The following is a 25,685-nucleotide window of genomic DNA, read 5'->3' on the forward strand; positions in this document are numbered from 1 at the left end:
ACCATGCAGTTACCAGTTAAATTATATATCACTCTTCACACAAATGGAGCTCTCTTGGTGAGATTTGATCACCATTGAGTGATTCTATTTTTTAGAATATAAAAAATAAAAGATCTAAAATTTAAATATCAAATCACAATATTTAAATCACAATCTTTTACTTTCTGCTATAAAATAGATCCAAAAATAAAAATTGTACCAGATATATACAGCTTAAAATCTCAGGGATCCCACTAAGGAAGTCACATTTCACATCTATAGTGACAAAACGTGTAAGGGCGGGACCCTGGATGATGTCATGATGCTTATTTGAAGTTGGAGATGTGGTAACCTGTAGCAGTTTTGAGGGGCGATATTGCACAAGATTGCCAAATCTGAGTTTTTATATTAAAATTTTTATATATTTATATATATATATATTAATATATATTATATTATAATATATATATTATATTATATTATATTATAATATATATATATTATATTATATTATAATATATATATATTATATTATATTATAATATATATAATATATATTATATTATATTATATATATAAATAAAATATTTATTTTTTTAAATTCTATAGTTATCTGGTGCAATTCACTTTTAATGCAAGCGTGCTTTATCCTTTATACAAAGGTCTTTCATGAACTGAATATATGTACAATTTCACAGTTTTTGTTTGCATGGTGTGGAGCAGAGTTGGTGATTATTAAGTTGGAGACTCATCAGCTGTACCCAAAAATTTAACATGGTCCGTCAAAAAGGGGCAAAAAGCGCAGTATGACTGAACACTACTCTGGAGGTCAGTAAAAGGAAGGCGAGAGCACACCTGGTGGTGGTTTATGCACACAGCACTGCTGAATATGGAAGATGCCATTTAAAGGGCAAAAAGGACATTACTTTAGAATTGTGGAGGGCATTAGGTTTTGATTTTGCTTTTACTTATCTCTGGCAGTACCACAAGTTTTAGATTTATAGTGATTTGATGCTAGCGCTGCACTATTTGTATCTGCCCATCTTAATCATTATGACACAATCCCTGGAATCTATAACCCCCGGTTCACATATATGCGGCCCTGCAGGCCGCGTTTTGCGTGGGCACAGAGCCCATTCATTTGAATGGACTTTCGTGCCCCAGGACACGCAGGGAAGAAGTCTGCATTTCTTCTGAAAACACAGCCTGCACGGGAACCTCGGTTCCCGATATGGCTGAGTTTTCCAGTGTGTGTGGTGTGCCATTAACGGCACCTGCCCGCGGGTCTGCATTCCTCTGTGCAGGTGGTGCTGTTGCACGGATTTTCGTGCGGATCCACAGCCGCACCACCAGCACAGATGTCAACCTAGCCTAAAATCTGGTGGACAGATTTTTGCAAAAGTGTTTCATGCAATCTTAAAGTGGTGCAGCACAAGCCAAAACCAGTCTAGAACTTGTACCTGAATTTGGAGCATGCTGCACCATTTTTTTCACGTGCAGGCAAGACTTTTGGTAAAATCTGTCCGCGTCAGTTTCTCTACGCACCAAAAGAAATTGTCTTTATCAGCTCCACTTTTGTAAGACATGAACTGCCTGTATTTTATTTTGAATTTGGTGTAATCATTGCACCACACTGTACAAGGGGCACATTTTAGAACGAAATGAATTTGGTTCACGATTCGCTGCGAGAACCAAAAAAGGGTTGCAGACTTGGAGCAATACATTAACAAGAGGGATGAACACCAAAAAAGTGTTGAAGCAACTTTATTGAATCATTCTCCCCTCCATGGGAATGGAGTATGTACAGACCAAACTTTGTTTTAGCCTTGGTAGTTTTGTGTAGGGAATGGTTAAAACCCTTCAATGGTTATATTACGCTGCCCAAGTTCCAACAGGCAGATCTCTTTATTTTCCTGTCCTGGAGACGCAATGGAAGGAAGAAAAAAAAAAAAAGAGGTAGGCTATGGTAAAGGGGGTGTACATATTGCAATACTATTGGAATGAATATCCTTTCCAGTGTGGGTAAGGGTTCAACCTTTTGTTTCCAATGAAAAAAAGTCACCCTCTGTCCTGGCGACCACTCACACTGAAACTTTATGGGAGTTGGGAATGCTGTTCATTTTTTTTTTTTTTTTATCTTCATTCCCTCCAAAGTTTGATTCTTGCTAGGCACACGTCACATATTCCAAGGTGCGTCATCTGCAAGACAGTGGCCGGAGGATGGAGCTGGTCATCAGGAGGCCAGCTGTTTGTACTGAACAGTTGGTTCCTATGCCACGGTCTCCGCTTCTGAAATAAGATGGTTCAGAGGGGAGTATCCAAGCAGGCCAATACTGGATTTTCCAGGCATGCAAGAATGTTTGAATATAACCCATCCTAAAAAAAGGTAAGAGGGTAATAAAACCTGGGAAAAGGGGGTGGGGATGGGTGTTAGCAAGTTCCTCTTTAGGTCTCTTGACTTGGGTTTCATCTGGCTCAGCTGTTGGACCTGGGGGCTCATCTATGCTAGGGTACTTAGGCTTCCCTACTGTCTTGCAAATTTCCAACAGATTGTTATATTTAATTTGGGCAGCAGAAAACACCTTTACCCCAGCATGCAAATTGTGCTTCTCTTATTTCCTCATGGTTATTTTGGGGGGGGGGGGGGGGGGGGGGAAAGTCAGGTCCCAGTTGAAGGAGATAGATATATAGATATCCCCATCCATCTTGATGTGTACTCCGCAGCAGCTGTTCTACAACCCCCAGGAGATCCTGAACCATCTTTGTTTTACTACCATAATTGGATTACCCTGAAAGGAAAAAAAGGGGATTACATACCCAAGAGTGACAGTCATGTTGAAGACCTTTACCACTCCATTCACGCAATTATCCGAGGTGGTGGATACGCTTAGGGAGTAAGCAGAATCTTCTTTTGGTATTGGGACAAAGTATTTGACGGTGGTCTGCAGGTTTTAAAAAAAAAATAATAAAATAAAAAAATAAATAAAAGTTACTAGAAAAGTTATAAGAGAATAGTTAGTTAACCAGTCCATGTAGGTTATAAAAGACTTGCCAAAAGCAGCCAAATTGACGGATTTCAGAAATTGAATTGTTTGGTAACATTTTATAAATTTTACTTGCTTAAAATAAGGATTCAGTTTTTTGGAAGAAACCTCCCCCCACCCCATTTATTTTTTTAAAAATTAAACGAAAAAAAAAAAAAAAAAATTGTCTTGTGCTTTCCATTGTATTTTTTGATTAATTCTATTTAATTGTTTATAGGTCTTATTCTGACCTTTTTGCTTACCATGAAAATAGGTAAACAGTAAAAATAAAAAAAAACCAAACATAACAAAAACCAAAACACCATTTAAGCCCAATGCACCCTCATTTTCATTTCTGCATTGCATTTTGACTAAATGTTGCAATTTGGGCAAAATATTGCTGTGATTTTCCATCACCTCAAACCTCAGTAAGAGTTACTAAACCTGTTTCTTTGTATTACCTGGGCCAGAAACCACCCAATTCCTTCAACGTCTAAGCTGTAGTCACCACTAGCTTCTGGCAAATTCTGTCTCTGTACCAGCAGCCGGTTTTCAGGAGTGATGTTAAGGGTACCAACATCTCCATTGCCGCCTTTGACCACAACAGTTTGCTGTGAATTTGGAGTGTACAACAATTTTGCAAAGCCACTGAGAGCCTGGAGGGCGACAACTGTGTCCTGAGAGAGAGACGGATTGTTAACAAAGATATGGAAACTTAAATGCACAGTTTACCCCCCGCACAGCTTTTTTGGACTTCCAAAACGTTCCATAATTACCTGTGTAGATGAGAACCCTCCATTGGAGTTCTGCCGGCGAACGAGCCATAGGGCTGTCTGAGCCATTACTGACAGGTCTCTTTGAGCGGACGATGATTTTGTGGTCCCCGCTTCAGGATTTTTTAATTGCTTGATCTCTTCTGTCATGCTTAGCAACATATAAGATGCGAGTTCCACCTCGGCTGGGGCGTATATAGGCAAGAAAAATGGAACTGGTCGTAACACAGGCATGTCTTCTCTTTCCCAGTGTATTGTGCCGTCTGGAAAGAAAATGTCATTGTAAATTTAAAGACAATCGGGATGTAAAAGGGACATTTATATAAATTAGTGTGGGCTCATTCACACTGATGCAATGCAGCACATACTGTAGAACCCTCCTAGTTAGGCTGGTAGGTAAATGTAGTTTTTATCTCCACTGTAGAAAGTGGAATGGTTGATCAGTTAGGTCTGATTGGGATCCCTGAGCTCAGAGTTGATTGCTTCCTCCTGCCTCTGGAAGAAGCTTCCAGAGCATAGCAAGGGAGATTCAAATGATCAATAATTTATCGTTCCCTGGTCAAACCCTGAAAGGAAGTTTCCAGAAGGTGCTCAGGCTTCCTGCATATTGATCACTTCCTCAGCCAGATTATTCTCTTCTTGTCGAGGAGGCTTCCAGTCTCCTGGGGATGTTGCCCCGGGCTATCACCAGAGACACGAGAGATTGCTGCTTGGACCTCAGTGGTGGTTTGGCTGAGGGCCTGAAAAGAATTACCAAAGAAGAACCCTTGCCAAAGGGCACTTGTCTGAATTCCGGACCAAAAGAGGGATCCTCCTTTCCTTCACAAAGGATTTGGCTGAAGATGCCGAGTAGAAGATAGCAACTGGGACGCAGAGTAGACATCACTAGGATTGATAGTTGGGCAAGTGCCAGAGAGAAACCAGTTGGCAGAGGTTGCTTTATGGACTATTACAGGGCAGTCAACATCCTAGCCGTACCTTGCCTCCCCCAGAGAAGCTGCTCTTGGAAAGAGTAGAGGAAAGTTTTCTTCTACTGTGATTGCTTGTTTTGGAGAATCCCATGACCCCTAACCTCTCTCCTGTTAAAGTTCTTCAGCAATAAACTCTAAAAAAGTATCCTCTAGACTAGAGCCTGAATTGATAGTGTGCATGGGTGACCAGCAGCCTCCATTATTCGAGAGACCCTGCATCTTCAGCAGCCCCTTTGTGGAGGAGGAATACAATACCGCGTGTTAATGTGATTTACATTAAAGCAACTCATTCAAAATTAAACCACAAATGAACCAAATATGGTAAATTAACCATTTCTGGCACAGCACCACAACGCACGTCAGTAAGGTAACATGGGTGCGCCTCTCAGAATGAATGGCACCAATGCATGTAACATGGGGCAACATATGTTACATGCATTGGTGCCATTCATTCTGATAACATGCATTTTACCGCAATAAGATGTTCTAATAGTACATTAATGTGAATGGGTCCTTAACTTGACAGTCAAACATTTCCTGCAGGCGAATCTTCCTAGTGCAATGCATTTAAAGTGACTGATTGGTTCACCACCAGTGAATGTTTGATGGACGCGACATTCACAGCTTTAGAATAGGACCAGAATATAATGCTTCATTGTTTTTGCCGTTTTTGTCTATTTGCAGGACTTCAACCATTTGCCCTCTTTGAAGCTCCGTAAGCTGACATGACTCCATACTACTAGAAGCACATACAGTGAATGGTGCATGTGAGGCTTCCCACCTGTTAGCTAGGGGTCTCACATAACAGAGGAAGCAATAGAAGGTTCCATCACTTCCGCTTTTAATGTGAAACATGTGGTCACTTTCACACCTGCAATCACACACCTCACATCATGTAGGGTTTCCATTTTAGTCTAACCCATATATATATATATATATATATATATATATATATATATATATATATATATATATATATATCTATCTATATATCTATATATCTATATCTATCTATCTATATCTATATATTCCAGTCCCACTGGGCAGCCAGCTAGACTGACAATTTGGAAGATAATCTAATGGTAGGTTGTAACGTACATGTAAGATTTGAGTAGCTGAGATGTGATCTGTAGAAATATGACAATGTAGGTTTAGCTTCAGTCCACGTTATAATATAAGATGTGTTCAGATGCTAATTGGTGACCATATGTCTGACTTAATTCTGAAGGGACAGAGCATCCTCTAGACTGGAGGCGACACCTGGATGCCAATAAGATTTGTCACCTTCTGGAAATGTGGAAGGAAAAGGTTCTAGACAGTTTGGCTTCATGACAGCAGGAGACCAGAAGTGGTTCTGATGTGTTTGGGAGCTTTGACGTATATACACAGATCAAAAGGAATATATTTAATCTCTCATGAAAGCTAAAATATTAGTTGCAGAGAGATGAAAATACTTCCTTCTGATTGGACACACTTTAGGCTACATCTGCATGTAAAACTATTTGTAGCCTCTGTAGAATCCCAGAGAAACACAGAAAAACGGTTATATAGCGCCTGATTGAGACAGCTGAACAGTGATTGGTACTGTCACGATCGGACTGATGCGCTGGTGTCGGAAACGCAGTCCCTAACTTCAAACCGTTCCTGGTCCAATCGACTTTGGGCACTTCAGTACCCAGAATGTCCTGTGGGCTGGTACAGGAACACCACCCAGAGTTGACTGGCCAAGGGCTAATGTCCAGCCTACGTCCATATTTCAATAAATTGAGGACCCTGAGATATGGACGGTGTGATTCGTAGGTAGCCAGTTATATTGACTGGCGGATTGCAGACTGACTTGCTCCAGTCACAGGATAAAAAAAAGTTTTGTTTTTATTCCCTTTTATTTTATAGTCAATAGCCAATTGTGTGTCTTTTTGCATTTTCTGTAATGGTTTTTTCTTTGTACATATTTTATGCACTGCCCACTTTCGGGATATTAAATCATAAAATTAATAAGTGACTTCTGGGTACTTAAGCTCGGGCTCATATCTGCAGAGAGATTGAATTGTATTGCAGTGTCTTTATATGCTCGGTCAAATTCATTGCCAATCTATATGCAGTTGCACTGCGTGTTGGCAGATTGCAAAGGTAACAGATCTGCCAGACAGTTTTATGCGCAGACTGGCCTGCTGGGCCACCACACATACACCGATCTCTGTTGGGTGGTGGCAAGCTACCATTTGTGGTGTGTCTGGTGTGAGGGTGTGTGGACAGTGGAAGAGGGATTAACACTGTGGTTCTAGCTTGTAGGATAGCTGGAGGAAGAGTGTGCAGATTGCTAGGCTGCTCCTCAACCCTTAGTGTGCATTAGATTGTATATAAGATTCGTATCTGCCTGTGTGGTCAGCCAGCTGGATTGGAGTGGAGTCTCCCTCTAGTGGTGGCCAGAGGTAGTGCGGGCTGTGAAAGTATATCACGGCCGGTCTTCTATACACACACACACACACACACACACACACACACACAGATTAAGTCCCCTTATTCCCTCTTACCCAAAGTCACGGCTGCACCTTGGTTAGCTAGTCGCTGTGGGCGTGTGGAGTGGATCCATGACATAGGTCTATGTAACATTATGTGGGGATCCTTTACCCATCGGAAGTCTAATTTAAAGTGGTTGTAAAGGCTAATTTTTTTTTTACCTTAATGCCATTAAGTTAAAAAGCTTTTACATGTTGCTCTCCCCCCAGTATAAATTACCTAAGCCCAGTCTCCATCCAGCGCTGTGCTCTTCCTCCTCACTGGACTCAATGAGAGCAGTGGGAGTCATTGGCTCCTGCCAGTCAAATCCAGTGACGAGGGAGCCAATAGTATGTCAATAGAGGCTGTCATGTTTCACATGACTGTCTTTTACCTTTAAGTGTTTTGTATTTTTGTCTCTGCTCCTCCCTTTCCTCTGGTTTAGTTCATGCTGAATAGATAGCCCAACCTTTTTCCCAGTAATGCATTTCAGCTTCAAACCTCATGTCATGAAGTAGATCACATTATGATCTTTGAGAGAATCTTACAACAATGAACATGGCATAGATCAGTTTATGGAATAAACTTCACAAGATCTACAAGGTGTCATCTGATAGAGTCACTGCCTGTGTCATTCAACTAAGATTGGAGTTATCGCCATCTCATCACAACTATAAGTTACAGAGATCACACTTTCAATGCTTAGATTGGAGAGACAGAACAGAGGCGCACAGCCCAGCTTAGGATCGAGCCTGCACAATAGCTCACATAGCTTGCTGTGGGGGCACTTGGAAGGCAGAAGGAGCCAGGAGCGCTGGCAAGGGACACCAGAAGAGGAGGCTTGAGGCTGATCTATGTGAAACCATTGCAGCTATGTTTGTCATAAGGAATAAAACACACAGTTTACAATCCCTTAAAGTCTATTTTAGGCAGTCAGGGTGTGTGAATGTGACTATAGGAGAGACTACATACAACGTGCAAGTGTCTGGATGCCCATAAGTGTTTTGAATGGCCTCTAGGCTAGCCTTCTAATCTGACACCGACCCCATGCATGGGGAAATGTGTGTTCAAGGTGAAAAATATGGGCAGGAAGCCCTTAACCACTCTGGTGTGTAGAGTACATTGCTGCAGGCTCACTGTTTGAAGCTGACCCATAAAAGGGAGTGTGTTTCTGGGGTCACTTTAAGAGTTCATATTTTCTAGTTTAACTAGTTAGCAACTTCCAAATCGCTTTTAGATGTTAAGGTTGCCATTTTCACTGGCCAAAAGCAGGCTTAAAGACCTCCCCCCCCCCCCCACCTTGTAATTTGTTTAATTTTGCCATAGGTGCATGTACCCACATGGCAGTTCCCAGCTGCTCACCACTTAGTTTTACAATAGCTTGCCTATTAACCTTACAAATGGCAAGAATTGAGTAACAAGCAGTCAAACCCACAGATTTCAATTGGAACTAGGCATGGACCAAACCCACCCATCCCTAGTGGTTTTTGAGAGTGCAATGAGTTTTAAAAGGCTCTTGAGAGTTTGTAAAAACTTTTTTTTTTGCAAAGTTTTAACCTAGGCAAATCGTGAATGTCACCAAAATCACTGCCAACCCCTAGCTATTAAATGCTGAAAGAACAGTTTTGAGGTTTTTGGTTCTATACCAATTAAAAAATGTATATAAATACCTTTAGTTATGGCTTTCTGCATGAGTCTGGCCAGCAGAGGTTCACTATATTCTTTAAGACCGGCCAATGTCAAAGCGTAGAGCATGAGGACTTCATTATTAATTTTTTGTGGTGTGGTTGATGCATTCTTTACACACTCCATAGCCCCTGCCAACAGAGTTTTCTGGAAAACAATGGAACATAATTATACACACAAAAGGCCATCAGCCACTAAAAGTTCAGTGCAGAAGGCAAAATATGATTTATGATCTGCAATGGAGGACATCTAGATCAACCAAACTAAAAAGGGTATCTAATGGCTTTGGATAGAGTAGGTTTACAAGCCCTGTTGTCTCTCCTCCGGAGACTAGGAACATTTTGACAGAAGGAGAGAGTGTCTGAGATGAGCTTAGGAGCCTGCTGCTTCTCTTTTCACTGTCCAGCCACAGGCTGGTGGTGGAGACAAGACCTACACGTGCTTCTCGTAGTGCATTTTCCAAAAAATTAAATACACCCACACGGATTTGCAGATATAGGTGCAATGCACAGGCTCCAACAGACTATTCCTCGAGCCGCAGGTCCATCCCGAGGAACGGATCTTCCAGCAAAGGGCTGGAGAAAGCATCAATGAATGAAGTTTAAATTTGTTTTTTTTTGTTTGTTTTTTTAGTTTTGAGTAAAGTGGCAAGGGATTAGAAGCCCTGGGTGCTTCTGCTGTCTGTGTACTCAGAGTGAATCTCCCCATTTGTCCTATTTATGGTTATCACCTAAAGTGAAAAGAAATTCCAAGTTTGGAAGATTTCCCCTCTATACCTGTTCTGATGACCACTCCTAAGTGGGTACTAGCTCTATTGACCGACTAGCAGGGATTTCCTTTGCTTCCTGTTCTCCATCTACAACAGGAAATTAAAGGGAAATCTCCCCAATGGGAGATAGAGGGAAGTTGACAAGGATTATAACCCACTCGCACTATCCAAAATGAATTCTTACGGGGAAAAAAAAAAGGAAGGGAGTGGGGAAGAAAATAAAGAACGTTTCACCAATGAAAGGGTCTGTAAATTTTTTGTTACACCTACCTGCTCTAGTATTTCACAGAGCTGCCCCAAACCTCCTACTAGGGTCCCACACTGGAGCCCTTTGCTCCTATCCTTTGTGCCCCACCATAGGTAGCTGCTTCCTATTGGGGCACACCTGCAGGCTCACTCCCAAGCCTCCCCATGTAATCTGTATACACCAACATTGAGTAGTCCATGTGACTAATAACGAGTGGTAAATTACAACCCACTGCCTCTTACATGACCACTAACCAGCTAGACACCACAGGAGTATGAGGTTTCCCTTCAGACAAGCTGGGAAAGAGCTGGGTCATGTGACTGTATATCGATTAGGACAAAAAAGGTACTAAAAAAAGGGGGTTTTTTATGTTTTTTTTTTTTAAATGACTGAACCATCTACATACAGAAAGAGAAGGGATAATGTAAATTAAACAGTAGTCAAGGCGAGATATAACAAGTGATCCTAAACACACTATTGTAACTCCCTCCTCAATCGGCCGACCTCATCGCAGGCTATCCCCTCTTCAGACTGTCATGAATGCTGCTGCCAGTCTCACCCACCTTACTAACCATTCCGTATCTGCCATCCCTCTCTGCCAATCCCTCCACTCAGTGCCCTCCATCCCTCTCTGCCAATCCCTCCACTGGCTTTCCATTGCCCAAAGGATAAAATTCAAAAAACATTAACATATAAAGCAATTTATAACTCTGCCCCAAATTACATCACCAATCTGGTCTCCAAATATCACCCAGTCTCCTCCGCTCCTCGCACGACCTCCTGCTCTCTAGCTCCCTTATTTCCTCCTCCCATGCTAGTTTCCAGAGCTTCCCCCATCCTCTGGAACGCTCTACACCAATTTATCAGACTAAATCGACTACTCTGCTCACTTTTAGGCGATCTCTGAAAACCTCTCTTCAGGTCAGGCTATCCTGCTCTCCACTAATAATGGAATCTTCTACTCCTACCAGTCCATCCCCCATAGTTACTACCTTTCGTACCACTAGCCCCTCCCTCTTGGATTGTAAGCTCCAAGGAGTAGGGCCCTCCTAGCCCTCTTGTATTGAACTGTATGGTCTCCCATTATATTGTAAAGCGCGGAGCAAACTGTTGGCGCTATATAAATCCTGAATCTGAATAATAATTCACTTTAATGCAGTAAAAAAAAAAATAATGTCTTGCATTTACAACCGCTAACTTTTTATTCTCCCTAAAAATCAAGTCAATTATCTGCTCTTGACATGTGGCTGGCCTTCTCTGCTTTGGATTGGATAGACTCTTACCCCCAAGCTGTAATCGGTTTCGAGAAGTGCAATGGCAAGGTAAGCTGTGAAATAAAGATCGTTATCTGTATCCTGTGAAAAAAAAAAAAAAAATATTAGGAAAAAGGATTGTTAAAAATGGTTCTCATCTACAGTGAGAGCATATGCAAATACATATATACAGTATATAAACAGACTGCATTTAAAATTTTGTTTTCAGCCTTAAACTGGGGAGGTACAGCCTACAATTAACAAAGCTTAAAAAAAAAAAAAATTGTCCTCACCCACCCCCACCCCTCCATTCTAACTCCAGTACTAGCTATCCTGTAAAGGAAGATGCTTATAATTGCCTATTCTCAGGACGCTGTGGCCTGGTCACATAATTAGCAGCAGCTTCAGTGAGGGACAGTTGACAACAGATATCCCATAGCAAGTCTGTGGGCGATATCGCTGCCCTGGCATTCCTCATGCTGTCGGCAATCTCTCCTCTCCTCTAAAGCCGGCTGCTGGAGAGATTATGTGACTGGACCAAGTTTAGACATCTTCCTTTCACAGGGTATTTAGAATAGGAGGTAGAAGTTAAGGGAACAGTTCAAGTTTAGTACAAATTCCACTTTTTTTGTTTTTAAAAGTACCCAAAATGCTCCATAGGCAACGCCTAAAAGCCTTTCAGTTTACAGTTCATTATGAATAATGATTGCCCCATTATATGGGGGAGCTTTATTTTTTTTTAAATGGTATACAACTTTTTTTTTTTCCTTTTTTTTTTTTTTTTATTTGTCGCAATGGGGCCCAACAAGCCCAAAAGGTACTAAAATATTGGACATGCACTTTTTTGAATGCTGCTCTCTGAAACTCGTGGCAAGTGTGCTCTGGTGCATGGTGTGTTATTGTAACAGTGCATTGGGGTGTCATTCAAAATGGAAGGAAATGTACTGCACCATGGTATGCATGTTTGGTTAAGGCGCAATAACAGCTTAAAGCCCAAACGTTTTCCTATGCAGTGGGGCTGACTGCTTGTTATGTCAAGGGGCGATGAGAAACCCTATACTCACCAGATCATCTGCTCCAGTGGCAAACAGCGCTCCCCCACGATCCACTGGTGGACTGCTCCCCATGTCTATGGACTTGATGAAGTCAGGAATAGTCCACTGCTCAAGACCATGAAGGGGGGGGGTGGAGTTGAGGTGCCACAGGGACAGTCTTGTGTGGGGATGAATGGAGGATCAGGTAAGTAGATCTTTTCTCCTGCCCCCCTAGGTAAAAACTATCCATTAACCCTTTGCCATGCAGTGGGGCTGTGCCCACACTGCAGATTTTTTTTTCCCGTCCAGAGTTGGGCTTTAACCGTAATGCAACAGTTTTAATTGGACCTAAACTGACCTCATTTTGGATCTAAATATTTAGAACTGCAGTGCCCCATCCATACACTAACTTTTACACTTTCCAAGATAGTTCTCACTTTCACACAAAGCACACTTAACCGATTCAGTCAGTTTCTCTAAGACATTGCAGAGAAGTCAAAATAAGTTCCCAAAATGTGTTTGTTGGTTAGCGATCTTTCGCAAATTGCTTTAAGCAGATTGGTGGAAAGCAGATGTTTGTCTGACCTGGACTGTGAACATTCTTCCTTTGGGTTTAAAGCAGCCATTGTCCAGCCTCTGAGTGTTCTCCAACCAGATGAGGGTCTGCTGCTGTTTGGTTTCATCAATCTTTATGTATCTCTTGGCTTTCTCAAAGACCTTAAAGGTGTACACACTCAGCCTGCAAGAACAACAAGGTTACAGCGTTACGTGGAAAGAATAAACCAATGTATTCAATGATTTTGACAAGCGGCTCTGTAATAGAACGGGTGAATCTCGCTGTGAGTTGTGAACGGGTGAGAAGACTGGCAGAGGGTGCTGGGGATAGGACAGGTTTCAGTATAGGTGTTACGATTGTAGCATGAACCTCCCTGGCGGTCTAACTAATCAATACTTTTGAGTGTCAAAGCGGTACATTGTGTTTCATAGAAAATTTGTTTTATATTGTAGGCCTGTAATTCTTAGGAATAACTCCCTTAAATCTGTCCAAACAAGAGTCTAGTAAACATCCCGGGCATGATATAGTTTGAAACACAAAATCATAAATTATAATACAATTAAAAATATAGTAATATATTCAATAATGTAATTAAACCAAACCAAAAACACTGAAATTTTAAATAGAGCGCCAAGTTCACACATCACTGAGCTCAGTTGCAGAATCGTTTTCAGTGTCTGATGAGGAATTTCCCCCACGAATCACTCAATTCTGCAAGTGGTTCTGATTTACTATCGCTGTTCTCTAGCCGGTCTAAAATCGCTTTTGACAAAAAAAAAAAAAGGAAAAAGAAAAAGACGCTTTTTGGATGCCATGGAGGGGGTTAGATAAGCGTTAACCTCCCTGGCAGTATGATTATTTCAGATTTTTGGTGCTAAAAGAGGTACCTTTTTTTTGCATGGAAATTTGGCATTTTTTATTGTAGGCCTGTAATTTTTAGGAATAACTCACTGAAATCTGTCCGAACAAGAGTCTAGTAAACATTCCAGGTAGGATAAAACTTGAAACACGAAATCATAAAATTATAATATAATAAATAATCATAAAAAAAATAAATAATAAAATTCAATATAATCAAACCAAAAACACTGAAATGTGAAATATAGCGCCAAGTTCGCACATCACTGAGCAAAGTCGCAGAACCGTTTTCAGTGTCTGATGAGGAATTTCCCCCACGAATCATTATCACTCAATTCTGCAAGTGGTTCTGATTTACTATCGCTGTTCTCTAGCCGGTCTAAAACCGCTTTTGATCTAAAAAGGGACGCTTTTTGGACGCCATGGACGTTTCTCAGTTTTGAGACAGAAAGAATAGTAAAAATGCAGGCAGGGCGCCAGACAAAATTTAGGTGAAATGGTTTGTAATCTTAGTATTACATTACTGTATCATTGTATTGTGTGTATCAAACTTTGACTTTGAATCCCCCACCAGTTTCTCCCCCCCCCCCCCCGTACATCCCGACGCTTGCAGGGAAGGGAACCCAAAGATGGCAGCCGGTGGTACACAGCGGGAGGACCTTACGGGATCATGGGACAAGGTAAGGCTCGAGGGATCGCTGCAGTGTAATCCCAAGTGTTGCTTGGGGTTACCGCTTTTGGTACTGAAATTAACCCAGAGTCACACTCAGGATTACCGCCAGGAGGGTTAAAGTGAGGTTTTAGGGCAAGTTAAAAAATTTTTAGTACCCATTCGGTTTCCATGTTGCAGTAATGCGCACATTACCATAGGACACGTAACATGCTTTAGTGTGTTGAGGTGCCATTCAAAATGAATAGCACTGCATTACAGTAGGGCAGTGGTTCTCAACCTTCCTAATGCCGCAACCCTTTAATACAGTTCCTCATGTTGTGGTGACCCCAAACCAGGGGCGGACTAACCATTCGAGCACTAGGTCACTGCCCAAGGGCCCAGGGTCAGTAGGGGGCCCCATGAAATGCCTTTTTTTTTTTTTTTTTTTTTTTTTTTGAGTGTGGGCAAGGACATAGGGGCCCCATGATTCCCTATTGCACGGGGGCCCCATGAGTTGTCAGTATGCTCCTGCCCCCAACCATGAAATTATATTAGTTGCTACTTCATAACTAATTTTGCTACTATTATGAATTGTAATGTAAATATCTGATATGTAGGATGTATTTTCATTGTTCCAAATTGAACATAGTTAAATCATAGTGATTAATCACAAAAACAAAATTATAAAATTCATGAAGTGTCGTTTTACCTCCAATACTGCCGCTCTCAACACAGCAGCTGCTCAACATGTGTGACTGGTCCACATAAGTACATTATGGCGCCAACCCTGTCACATACAACTGTGTTTGTTCGGGGTATATGTGATGTGGTTGGCGCGATGTTGTATTCACACCAGGTACTCGTATGTGGGTGGACCCACCTGGAGACTGATGGAAACCGAGACACCGCTCCTCTAAGACCATCGGGAATATGTGTTTTCCGATGGTCTTAGGCAACTCCTGTGAAAGGGTCGTTGAGAACCGCTGCACTAAGGCAATGTGTTGAAGCATTCAATTACAAAAAAAAAAAAGTTGCATGTGCTTCTACTTCCCCCATATATGTTCTTAGGCTACGGCTGCTTTCTAAGAAAAAAACAGAGTAGAAAGGCCTGTCCCCTGCCAACATGCTACAGAGAAAGCTTTGTCAGATCTCTGAAGAATGTCCACTGCTTCCACACATAAAAACACTCATTGACGAGTCAGAGCTGAATGAAAAGCTCTAGTTCTGACTCAGCAAGGGGCATGTTGGACCTCAGCAGAGAGACCACCGCTTCTACAGTGAGCAAGGATCCTCCTCGGCAGCATGCTTGCAGGTAGCAAGCTTTTCTACCAAGGATGTGGCTATTAAAAACACTTTGTTTTGATGCAATTAGAAGTATTTAGCAGATTTAAAGTGATTCTAAAGGCTTAGTTTTTTACCTTTATGCTGCTGTCAATCACAGCCAGTGAGCCAATGAGGAGAGAGAGGGGGCATGGTCGAGCCGTGGCTCTGTGCGTGAATGGACACGCAGTGCAGTGGCTCAGGTGCGAGTCTGCTAGAGTGCCCCTATAGCGAGCGGCTTGTTCTGCAGGCATTTGGTAGGAGGGAGGGGGCCAGGAGCACCGGTGGGGGACCCCAGAAGAGGAGGATTGGGGCTGCTCTGTGCAAAACCACTGCACAGAGCAAGCAAGTATAACCATTTTAAAGTTGCCTTTCATATCACTTGGGCTTTACATGTCTGCATCTCACAAAGATTTCAGGTTCAACAGCTGAAAATCATTACCATGAATTGAGGTCATCGGCGGTGCGGAATATTTTATAACCTGGTCCACTGGAATATCCAAGTTGTCGATAATATCCTAGGTAGATTAGACAGAAGTTAAAGGATAAGTTCACCTTTTGGAACAAGTTATATGCTCCACACATATTGAGGGTGTAAAATGCTCCAGCAGCGGTCACCTCTCCCCTCCTCCCTGTGAAAGAGGATCTTTTCCCCACACCCACTGTCACCATTTGAGAAAAAAAAAAAAAAAAAAAAAAAAAAAAAAGTAGTAATCTGCAACAAAGTTTGTTAAAATCCCTGCAATGTACATAGATCACCCAGGAGGGGATTTTTGTTTCCTCACCCTCCGCTATGTACTGCTGTCCCTTCTCCAGGATGTCATTTGTTAGCTGGCCTGTGCTGTTCAGATAGTCAAGTGCATATATAGTGGGAGCCACTTTCGCCAGACTTTGTTCAGCGCATCCATAGGGCTTCTGGACCAAATCCTGAAGGTTTTTCAGTGGAAGTCCGAACACATCACCTAGACAGAGAATACATTGAGATCAGAGGAAAGTACGGCAAGATATCCAATTCAGAATTCAGGCCAACTGCATAGCAGTAATGACTCAATTGCAGTGTAGCATCCTTCCAGATAGGTTGCTAGAAAGGCTAGGTAAAATTAGTCTTGGGCTCTCCTGTCATCAGTGGAGCAGTGTGTGATTACTTTGGGCTGTTCTGGGATTCACTGGCTGCAGGTTTGATTGCTTCCCCCTGCCTTCTGGAGAATTCTAGAATGTAGTGGGCTAGAAGAGGCAAACACAGTCTGAATACATGTGGTTCCTGGCCAATCCCCAGGGGAGGATGCCCAGTAGGTGGCTAAGAGTGCAAAAAAAAAAAAAAAATACTGGTCCTTGTTCAGGAGGAGGAGGAGACGTTCCCAGTCTGAAAGGCTGCTGCCCTTCTGGGCAGTGCAGCTGAAGTTCTTACAGGAGCTCATAGGAGGTGCCAGCTATGCTAGAGCTGGGGGGCCTGTTTGCTGAAACTTGTTGGAACTCACGGAGGATCTGGTCTGGAGAGTATGGTGGATATTGGAAGAAAGCTTCCAAATATCCAGAGATATTGTAAGTACAGACCTGAGTAACATCCCAGTAACGGTGTGCTGCTACTATTCCTTGCTCATCAGGGTCAGAGCTTGCTCAGATTGGGACAGTTCCTATAGTACCTCAAGATTTACTTATTCTGGAGGGATTGAATTGTAGCACTACCCTCTTGAGGGTCACTGGATTTGTCTTGGGTCCCCCTAAGCTCTGCACAGCAAGGCAACACATTTTCCACACTTGCGCAGCATCCGTAAACTGCTCGAGTTGGTTTATAGTTTTTATTAAAGGTGTTAACTTGGATGGAGTCTAGGGATATATGGGATGCCCAAGGAACTGCAAACTTGAGTACAAAACGTCACAATACTGTACAAGAAAAAACAAAACCCAGTGGATCAAAAATAGCAACTCTTAAGGAGCACTGAAGTCCCATTGATTTACATCCACAGAACCAAAATTAATCCTTCTCTTCACCCAGCTGCACTGAGGGTATTGCTGGGCAAGGGATTCCAAGATCTGCCAGTTAAGTAGTCCCAGATGAGAACTAGTTGCATCTGATCTTACTCTCCCTTATCTGACCCAGAAGGTGTAGAAGTACTCAAACTGTCCTGTCAGCTTGGTAGGTTGAAACTGCTTTCTGGCCTTCCGCCAGTCTGGCTCCTTGCCAAAAACGATAGTCTTACCACCCTAGGAGACAGTGGAGATTCTTCTATCCAGCAACCAGCCTGCAGGTAGGATCCCCTCCCTGGGGCCCCCTCCCAGAGTGCACAATGCAGTCTTCCTCTCAGTCCATCTTCCTCCCCTGCTGCTCAGGCTCTGGAATGTTTAAGCCTTGTCCTTGGTCACCACGCCCGGCCTCCTGCTTGGGGATTGGCCAAGGTCCCGCAGACATGCATTTCTGGGCCTCCTCCCCTTCCAGAAAGTTCTCTAGGTTTCTGGAAGGGCTCCAGAAGCCCTGACCTGTGGGGCCTCCCACCCTGTCCTGAGGTGAACTCACTACCTCACTCCCAAGCAGACTCATCCCAGGCTGCTACCCAGCCTCTGTCTAAGGAAAAGCAATAAAGTCTATCTAGCTTACCTAGAGATTGTTACAGAATTACAAAGCTCTGCCAAAGTGAAGAGTGTCCTCATATTACTGTACAGGGTTTTTGGAGCATCCCATAGCTCCCCACACCTCATTCAAGTTCTATTTGCCATAAAGAATCAAAAACACCAACCCCTATACTGTCCATTGAGCCAAAAAGAACCTTGCTGTGTGCCTGGCTGCTCCACACTTGTTTGTGAGAAAAACCTGTGGCAATTAGTGGTCCTTATTGGGAAAGTGCTACAGCAGAAGGGACATTTTTACAGAAACTGGTAAGATTAATGGCCAATAGAGGCTAGACCAAACCTTGGGGTTCAAGTGTATCCCCCATCAATACAAGTCAGATGCCATTGTTATGTTCTAGTTCCTGCACCAGCCTACCAAACACAACCACAAATTGCTCTACAAAACTGAATAGTTTGTGACTGGTGATACAAAATTACAGACAGCACAATTGGTTCTACAATAAAAAGTTACCAGATTTTCGAAATTAAATTCAGGGATACCCTGACTGGTCCCACTTAACCACATTCCCCAAAAGAACACCACCCATTCGTAGCCACACCTGCAAATCACGACTACATTTTTTAATGGCATCAGATAATGGGTCAGTGACTTTCAGAACAAGAAGCAGATATTGAAAGGTGCAAGTACAATGAATTTAAAATAAGACACCAAGATAGGCATGCATAGTTTGGACAGATACCTTGAAGGTATCAAGGAAAAAAAGGAAAAAAAAACCCCCACACATGCAAATGGCTCCAGTAGAGCCATTTTAGGTTCAGCACTGCACAGTACAACTGATGAGTTGGCATCAGTGCAGTACACTACACCTCTGGGTGGCCAGGACAGACTCCTTTAAAAACCGGGAATATCCCTGGGAAATGGGAACATATAGTAAACATATTCAACAACAGCCAGACCATGCAGATGAGGACTGGATATTTACTTCCCAAGCCAGTACTAATAAAACATGTTGGACTGGAGGCCATTCAGACCCAGCGTCAGTCAATTATACCTGCACCCCATTCAAACCTAGGATCACTGTGCCTGGACATGGGATGTCTTCTGCCACCAAATTCCTATGTGGTTCCGAAAGGTCATGTGACCAAATGCCACACAAGGAAATAAATACTGGAAAACGTAAAGCTTCATGGAACTATTTCTGTGGGTTAAAGAAAATGTACTGGAAAAAAAACGTAAAAGCTTCATGGAACTATTTCTGTGGGTTAAAGAAAATGTTCTATGAAAAGGGCCAGTTTGTTTTGTGCCACCCCTCCCCCAGGCCAAAAAGGTTCCCAGTCATCTGAGACCATCTGACATTCTATACGAATTTAACTGGTTCTGCATAGTTTAGACCTTCTGCCTAGTTCTACTAGCATGGATCACCATGTAACTAGTTTTAAATGCCATCTATTAATCCTTTTAAGCTAGCCATCCACATAGCAACACCCTTTCTATAGACTAGTTTTGTTAGAATCGTATAGTGTAAAAAGGTAACTAATCTGTACATTGGCATAGTGGTTTAAAAGCTGAAAGACTATAAAATATTGGTTCAAAACCCATCCCTGTTAAAACAGTTTGCCCTCTTTTCATCCAAACTATCTAAAGTCATAACGGTTTCCCCATTGTGGATAAAATAAAGATGGGTTAAATTCGCTGGCAAGATTTTCTTCTCGTCATGTATCCCACTGGGGAGTTTCTCTACCTCCTGTCCTGTAGATGCAATAGGAAATGAAAGAAAATCTGTCCAAAATGATGCAAATGTACTGTTCTAAGGACAAATAAAGAGGGTGAAGTTCTCTAATAGATGCACAGACAACAATGAAAGCTTGGAAGTCTAATCCTTCTGTATTACATCCATTACTGAAAAAAATAAAAAAATAAAAAAAAAAATTGTAGTCTTTACATATATGTACTTAGTTAGGAAATTCAAGGCATGTTGAAGATTTCTTCAGGAAAATGTTCCCGATATGATGATAGGAGGTCGTTACATCATTGGGATGTGAGAGCCAATTCAATTAGTCAACTTCTACCAAGTAGTATCTACTCAGTTTGGCCATCCCTTTGAACCTATGCAGTGTTGTTGGAATGTAGTGAAGGAGTCCTATGAAAGAATCGTACAGCTATCAAAATCGACTTACCAACAGTAGTCACATAAGCCGAGATGGAATCAGGCACCACATTGCTTGGAAGGGTTATTTTGACTGGCAACAGCGACTTAATGCCAGCTAAAGATGGGGGGGAGGGAAGCAAAAAAGGTATTAGTTTTAAAACCTCGGGAAAGTAGCCAACAGCCAAAAACATTTTCAGTTTCATATGGTTGATGTAAATTGGAACACATACTGTTGTATCTCTCAAGGCAGGATTTCTCTGGTTCTGAAATGCCAAAGCCATTAAAAAGCAAAAAAATTGTGGTGTTACAACCCCAAATAGATCCCCGTTCGTACAGAGAAAAGGGGAAATTTAGTTGCCAGATTGTGACTTCTTCATTATGGTCTTATAGGCAGACAATCTACTTCAGGGAAATATTGCAGAGAGGCAAAATTTAGGAAACCAGAGATTTCTTAAAAAAAAAGTGTATCAATTTTGGATAGTGTTGATTTTTCAGAGATTTCTTAAAAAAAAAGTGTATCAATTTTGGATGGTGTTGATTTTTCTTGAGCAACAGCCAAGTGGAAGATGTATTACAGGATTTTGTGCAGTGCTATCAATTTACAGCACCTGTTCTCAGGAAGCTTGCAATTGGAGGTTCCCATCTCAAGTGCACACAGGTACAAGGACAAATTTAGACAGGAGCCAATTAAACCTACCAGCATGTCTCTGGTGTGTGGTGGGAAACCGGAGTACCCAGAGGAAAGCCACACAAGCACAGGGAGAACATGCTAACTCCATGCAGGTTAGTGTTCTGGCCTGTATTTCAACTGAGGATCCCAGTGTTGGAAGGCACTGGGAACCACTAAGCCACCATGAGATTGGACCTCCACACATACAATAAAAAACCAAGAAAGGAAGACCAAAAATGGGGGGTGTCTTTTTCACTTACGTTTCACATAGACTAGATCGCTCAAGGTTCGTTCTTGACCGATTCCTTCAGGCTAGTAAAGAACAAGTTAAAAAGTTTAAGAACACATTTGGAAAATATATGCATCTTACATCAGTACCAACCTTACCTCTACGGAAATGGTTTCAACAACAGTATCTTTGCGAGGAGTCTGGGAATCATCGTTGGGTCCGTCACATGACTGCCCAATAAAAGTGGTTTGGGCTGTCATTGTGAAGCTAAGCTCTCCTGCAGAGAAAGCAGAAATCGCGGTCAGCGGCACTCACAGTAAAATGTGAAGGTAGTACACATGCCTCGAGAAACAAAACGGAATGCACCTTTCCTGCACTGCGTTCTGTGACCTGGCTCTTAAGGAATGAGTTTAACGATCGCATGGACGGACCGAGTAAATGATAGCTCGATGGATTGGAGTTGGTATTTCAATAGGAACAGGGAAGCTCTGGAGAAATTCTTGATGTGAACATAGAAAAGGGGCTATAATGGGGATAGAGAGCAGGAGGTATTGAAAGGAGTGAAGGAGAATAGTTTGGGTGATCATTTTGAAATGAAACGGTTCTGTAGCTTGGGGGCAAAATATACACACACCAGACGACTGCAAGATGCATCTAAAGCTTAGAGATTGTTGCAATGCATACCGAGAACCTTTGACTGAACCTCCCAAGTAAAGGGGATTCTGTCTTTGGAGCACGCACAGGCATTCTGGGTTCCTTCCTTCAGTTCGGCAGTGAAAGAATCAGAAGGTTCCAAATTCACTTCTACCTGTCAGGGGCAAGACAAAAAAAGGACAGTGGAAATAGTGACAGTTATAGAGCTCAGAGATGCACTTAGACCTGGTCACCAAATTATTAATTTCAAAAACAATCTTCCTCTAAGATTATATATCTATGCAAGATAGATTGTTTATTTCAGGTACTTATATAGTGCAGTCAATATGCGCAGCGCTTTACATATATATTGTACATTCACATCAGTCCCTAACCCTCAAGGGGGGTACAATCTAAGGTCCCCAACTCACATCCATACATACACATACTAGGGACAATTTAGACAGGAGCCAATTAACTTACCAGCATGTCTTTGGAGTGTGGGAGGAAACCAGAGTACCCGGAGGAAACCCACGCAAGCACAGGGAGAACATGCAAACTCCAGGCAGGTGGTGCTGTAGTTGGGGTTTATGTAAATAAGGATGCAGCGCTATAATTATAAAAAGTGATGTGCAAGTGCTTTATGGGATACAATATAAAGTGGTCCGTCCAAATATGACGTGTTGATATAGTGTACAAATACGCAAAAAATTCAAATGAAATCAAAAGTGACTTTGATGGTTAATAAATATAAATCAAGTCCAATAAAGAAGTGATTCATATTGGTGAATTCTATGACTGGAAGCTGGTAATATGACTGCACTAACCAGAAGCGCAATATAAAAAGCACATTTGTGTATATAGTTATCCCGTCATGGTCATCTGGATGTGGATAGGGATGTAGAAAATCTGGCACACGTCAGCATACAAGGCGATTAGCAGACCTCTCACACAACCTCCAGGGACATCACGTCTGATATCGTTAACCATTGGATGGGAACACAGTGGGCATTTGGAGAACTCCACCTTGGGGGCTCGTTAAACAAGCCAAAGAGAATTCTTGATGGTACAGTATTTAATTTGGTATAGCAAAAATAGTAACTTCAGAATGCACTCACATCTGGCAAAACAGAAGATCGCCGCTGGCCTTCCTTGCAGCCTCTGCGGCATGACATCAACGGCTAGATTTTGAAAACGAGCACGAAACACGTTAGGGAGGAGCCTGGCTGTTGACGTCACACCGCAAGGAAAGCCGGCGGCCATCTTTCTTCTGTTTTGTCAGATACGAGTGCATTCTGAATTTACCAATTTCGCTATACGAAAAAATACTGCACTATCAAGAATTCTATTTTGTAGAGCGAAATTCATAAATTCAGAATTCACTCACATCTGGCAAAACAGAAGAAAGATGTCAGTGGGCCTTCCTTGCAGCCTCTGCGGTGTGACATCAACAGCCAGGCTCCTCCCTAACAAGTTTTGGGCTAGTTTTCAAAACCCAGCCGTTGACGTCATGCTGCAGATGCCGCAAGGAAGGCTGTCAGCCATCTCTTGTTTTGCCAGATGTGAGTGCATTCTGAAGTTACTATTTTCGCTATACCAAATAAATAACGAACCAAAGAGAATTCTTGATAGTACAGTATTTTTAACGAGCCCCCAAGGTGGAGTTATTCAAATGCCCACTGTGTTCCCATCCAATAGTCAACGATATCAGACGTGATGTCCCTGGGAGGTTGTGAGAGGTCTGCTAATGACCTTGTATGCCGACGTGTGCCAAATGATTTTCTACATCCAGATTACCATGATGGGATAACTATATACACAAATGCACTTTTATATTGCACTTCTGGTTACTGCAATCATATTACCAGCTTCCAGACATGCAATTCACCATATGAATCACTTCTTTATTAATAACCAAAGTCACGTGATTTCATTTGACTTTTTACGTATTTGTACACTACATCAATACGTCATATTTGGACGAACCACTTTATATTGTATCACACAAAGCGCTTGCACATGCTTCACTTGATAATTCTTGTAATGCTGCATTCTTGTTACATATCTATTCAGAGGGTTATAGGTTTCTCCTTGATGCAAGCCGCTTGTTACCTAGTGCTAGTTTACCTTGTTTTACTATATTTTGTCCATTGAATGGATACCTAAACAAGGCTTTAGGGAAGGCTTTTACAGGTAAATGTAAAATACAAATACCACGACACTGCCGCTGGGTGCCACCATGTTGGGTGTGATGTCAGCAGCTCCAGCACACTCAGTTATCATTCAAGTGACCCTCTTTATTACTACCCTTCGCTCCTCCCCCAGCAGCTACATAAATTATGCTGGGAGGCAAAGGGAGGGGTAGAGTAGCTGGGCCAGCAGAGATAGTAGTGCTAAGGAATTAACTCTTCTATATACTTTTTTTATACACTTGCAATGTGTCTGAACTTGCTAGAAAATCTGACTACTCTAGGGAAAAAAAAAGGGGAAACAAAATGCACATATTCAAAAAAATAGATTTTTCTGTGCTTTTACATGCAATTTTTTTTTTACATTTAAGTTGGTGACAGGGTTTCTTTTAAAGAGAACATTTCTGAATATACTTATTACTAGGCAAATGTAAAAACAGAACTTCAAAAACAAAACATTTTTGTCTGATTAGGGAGAAAAGGTTAAAACCTCAGTTATGGTTTTTTTCAGGCTCTTGGGGAAATTTCCCTTTACCCTCTGACCACAGATGGCATTTTTTCCAATGGAGAAAGATCTAAACCTAAAAAAGCATTCAACCCTTCCCTACAAAAACTATTAGGTCATACATGTTCCCTTTTTAACCAAAATAAGTGATAGGATTAGTCTAAATTTTATAGACACGTTTACTGTATTACAGAAACCCTGATGTGAGGTATTTTGAGAACACCTGGCTGGAAATGTTGCCAAGAGCAAAGGAATCATTGGGATTGATTTACTAAAGGCAAGGGGGCGGCTGCGCCCGGCAAGGGGGCGGCTGCGCCCGGCAAGGGGGCGGCTGCGCCCGGCAAGGGGGCGGCTGCGCCCGGCAAGGGGGCGGCTGCGCCCGGCAAGGGGGCGGCTGCGCCCGGCAAGGGGGCGGCTGCGCCCGGCAAGGGGGCGGCTGCGCCCGGCAAGGGGGCGGCTGCGCCCGGCAAGGGGGCGGCTGCGCCCGGCAAGGGGGCGGCTGCGCCCGGCAAGGGGGCGGCTGCGCCCGGCAAGCTTCACTTTCCAAAGAACACCCAATCACATGGAAAGAAAATAAACAGCATTTTTGCTTGCACATGATTGGACCGAGTTAGCAGAGCTTCCCCTCAATTACCAAGTTCTGGAGCAAATGTTGTAGCAGAGTGCACAGTATTTGCCGTTAGTAAATCCACCCCAATCATCAAATGTAGCTCCATATGTAAGGCCCAGTAGCACCTTTCCATGTACTTGCTTGCCATGTGCAAGGTTCCCCTTTGTGCTATTGACTTGTGCTTTAAATGCACTTAAAGATGCAAAAGAATTTGCCGGAGCAGTATAGTAGATCAGAAGCCACAGCTCACCTTGACACAATGATCCATATAGTTATGTACAACTCCTGTGAGGACCAAAGTCTCCCCTCTGATGATAGAGTAGGGCTTGGAGACCTCTATGAAGAACGGCAAAAATGTTGTATAGTTGGCTGAATATTTGGTCATCCCAAAACCTCCCTCACTGGACAGGCAGAATGCAGATCCTTGCCACTTAGTAATGGTGTCTGGGACAACCTCCGATAATGAAGCGTGGCCATCTTTACTGAAAGACAAGAAAGAAACACAATCATG

General features: G+C 42.4%; 1 protein-coding gene across 2 annotated transcripts in view; it reads right to left on the reverse strand.

Moving 5' to 3' along the window:
* The window catches only part of LOC149435358 (ovostatin-like), an 82,254-nt gene that overhangs the window by 10,253 nt on the left and 46,316 nt on the right, over nt 1-25,685 (reverse strand). For both annotated transcript variants that reach the window (XM_089662739.1, XM_089662737.1), the window contains exons 19-31: nt 25,425-25,656; nt 21,922-22,045; nt 21,396-21,514; nt 21,269-21,320; nt 20,367-20,453; nt 16,406-16,582; nt 16,063-16,138; nt 12,820-12,973; nt 11,231-11,302; nt 8,916-9,078; nt 3,779-4,038; nt 3,464-3,679; nt 2,797-2,921 (exon numbers count right to left, since the gene is read on the reverse strand). In XM_089662739.1, coding sequence (XP_089518865.1) covers nt 2,797-2,921; nt 3,464-3,679; nt 3,779-4,038; nt 8,916-9,078; nt 11,231-11,302; nt 12,820-12,973; nt 16,063-16,138; nt 16,406-16,582; nt 20,367-20,453; nt 21,269-21,320; nt 21,396-21,514; nt 21,922-22,045; nt 25,425-25,656 — 1,857 coding nt within the window. The remainder of the gene's footprint in view (nt 1-2,796; nt 2,922-3,463; nt 3,680-3,778; nt 4,039-8,915; nt 9,079-11,230; nt 11,303-12,819; nt 12,974-16,062; nt 16,139-16,405; nt 16,583-20,366; nt 20,454-21,268; nt 21,321-21,395; nt 21,515-21,921; nt 22,046-25,424; nt 25,657-25,685) is intronic.

The sequence above is a fragment of the Staurois parvus genome, unplaced genomic scaffold (assembly GCF_062004578.1).
Source record: "Staurois parvus isolate SC_StPar_1 unplaced genomic scaffold, SC_StPar_1.0 ptg001530l, whole genome shotgun sequence".
NCBI classification, from domain to species: domain Eukaryota; kingdom Metazoa; phylum Chordata; class Amphibia; order Anura; family Ranidae; genus Staurois; species Staurois parvus.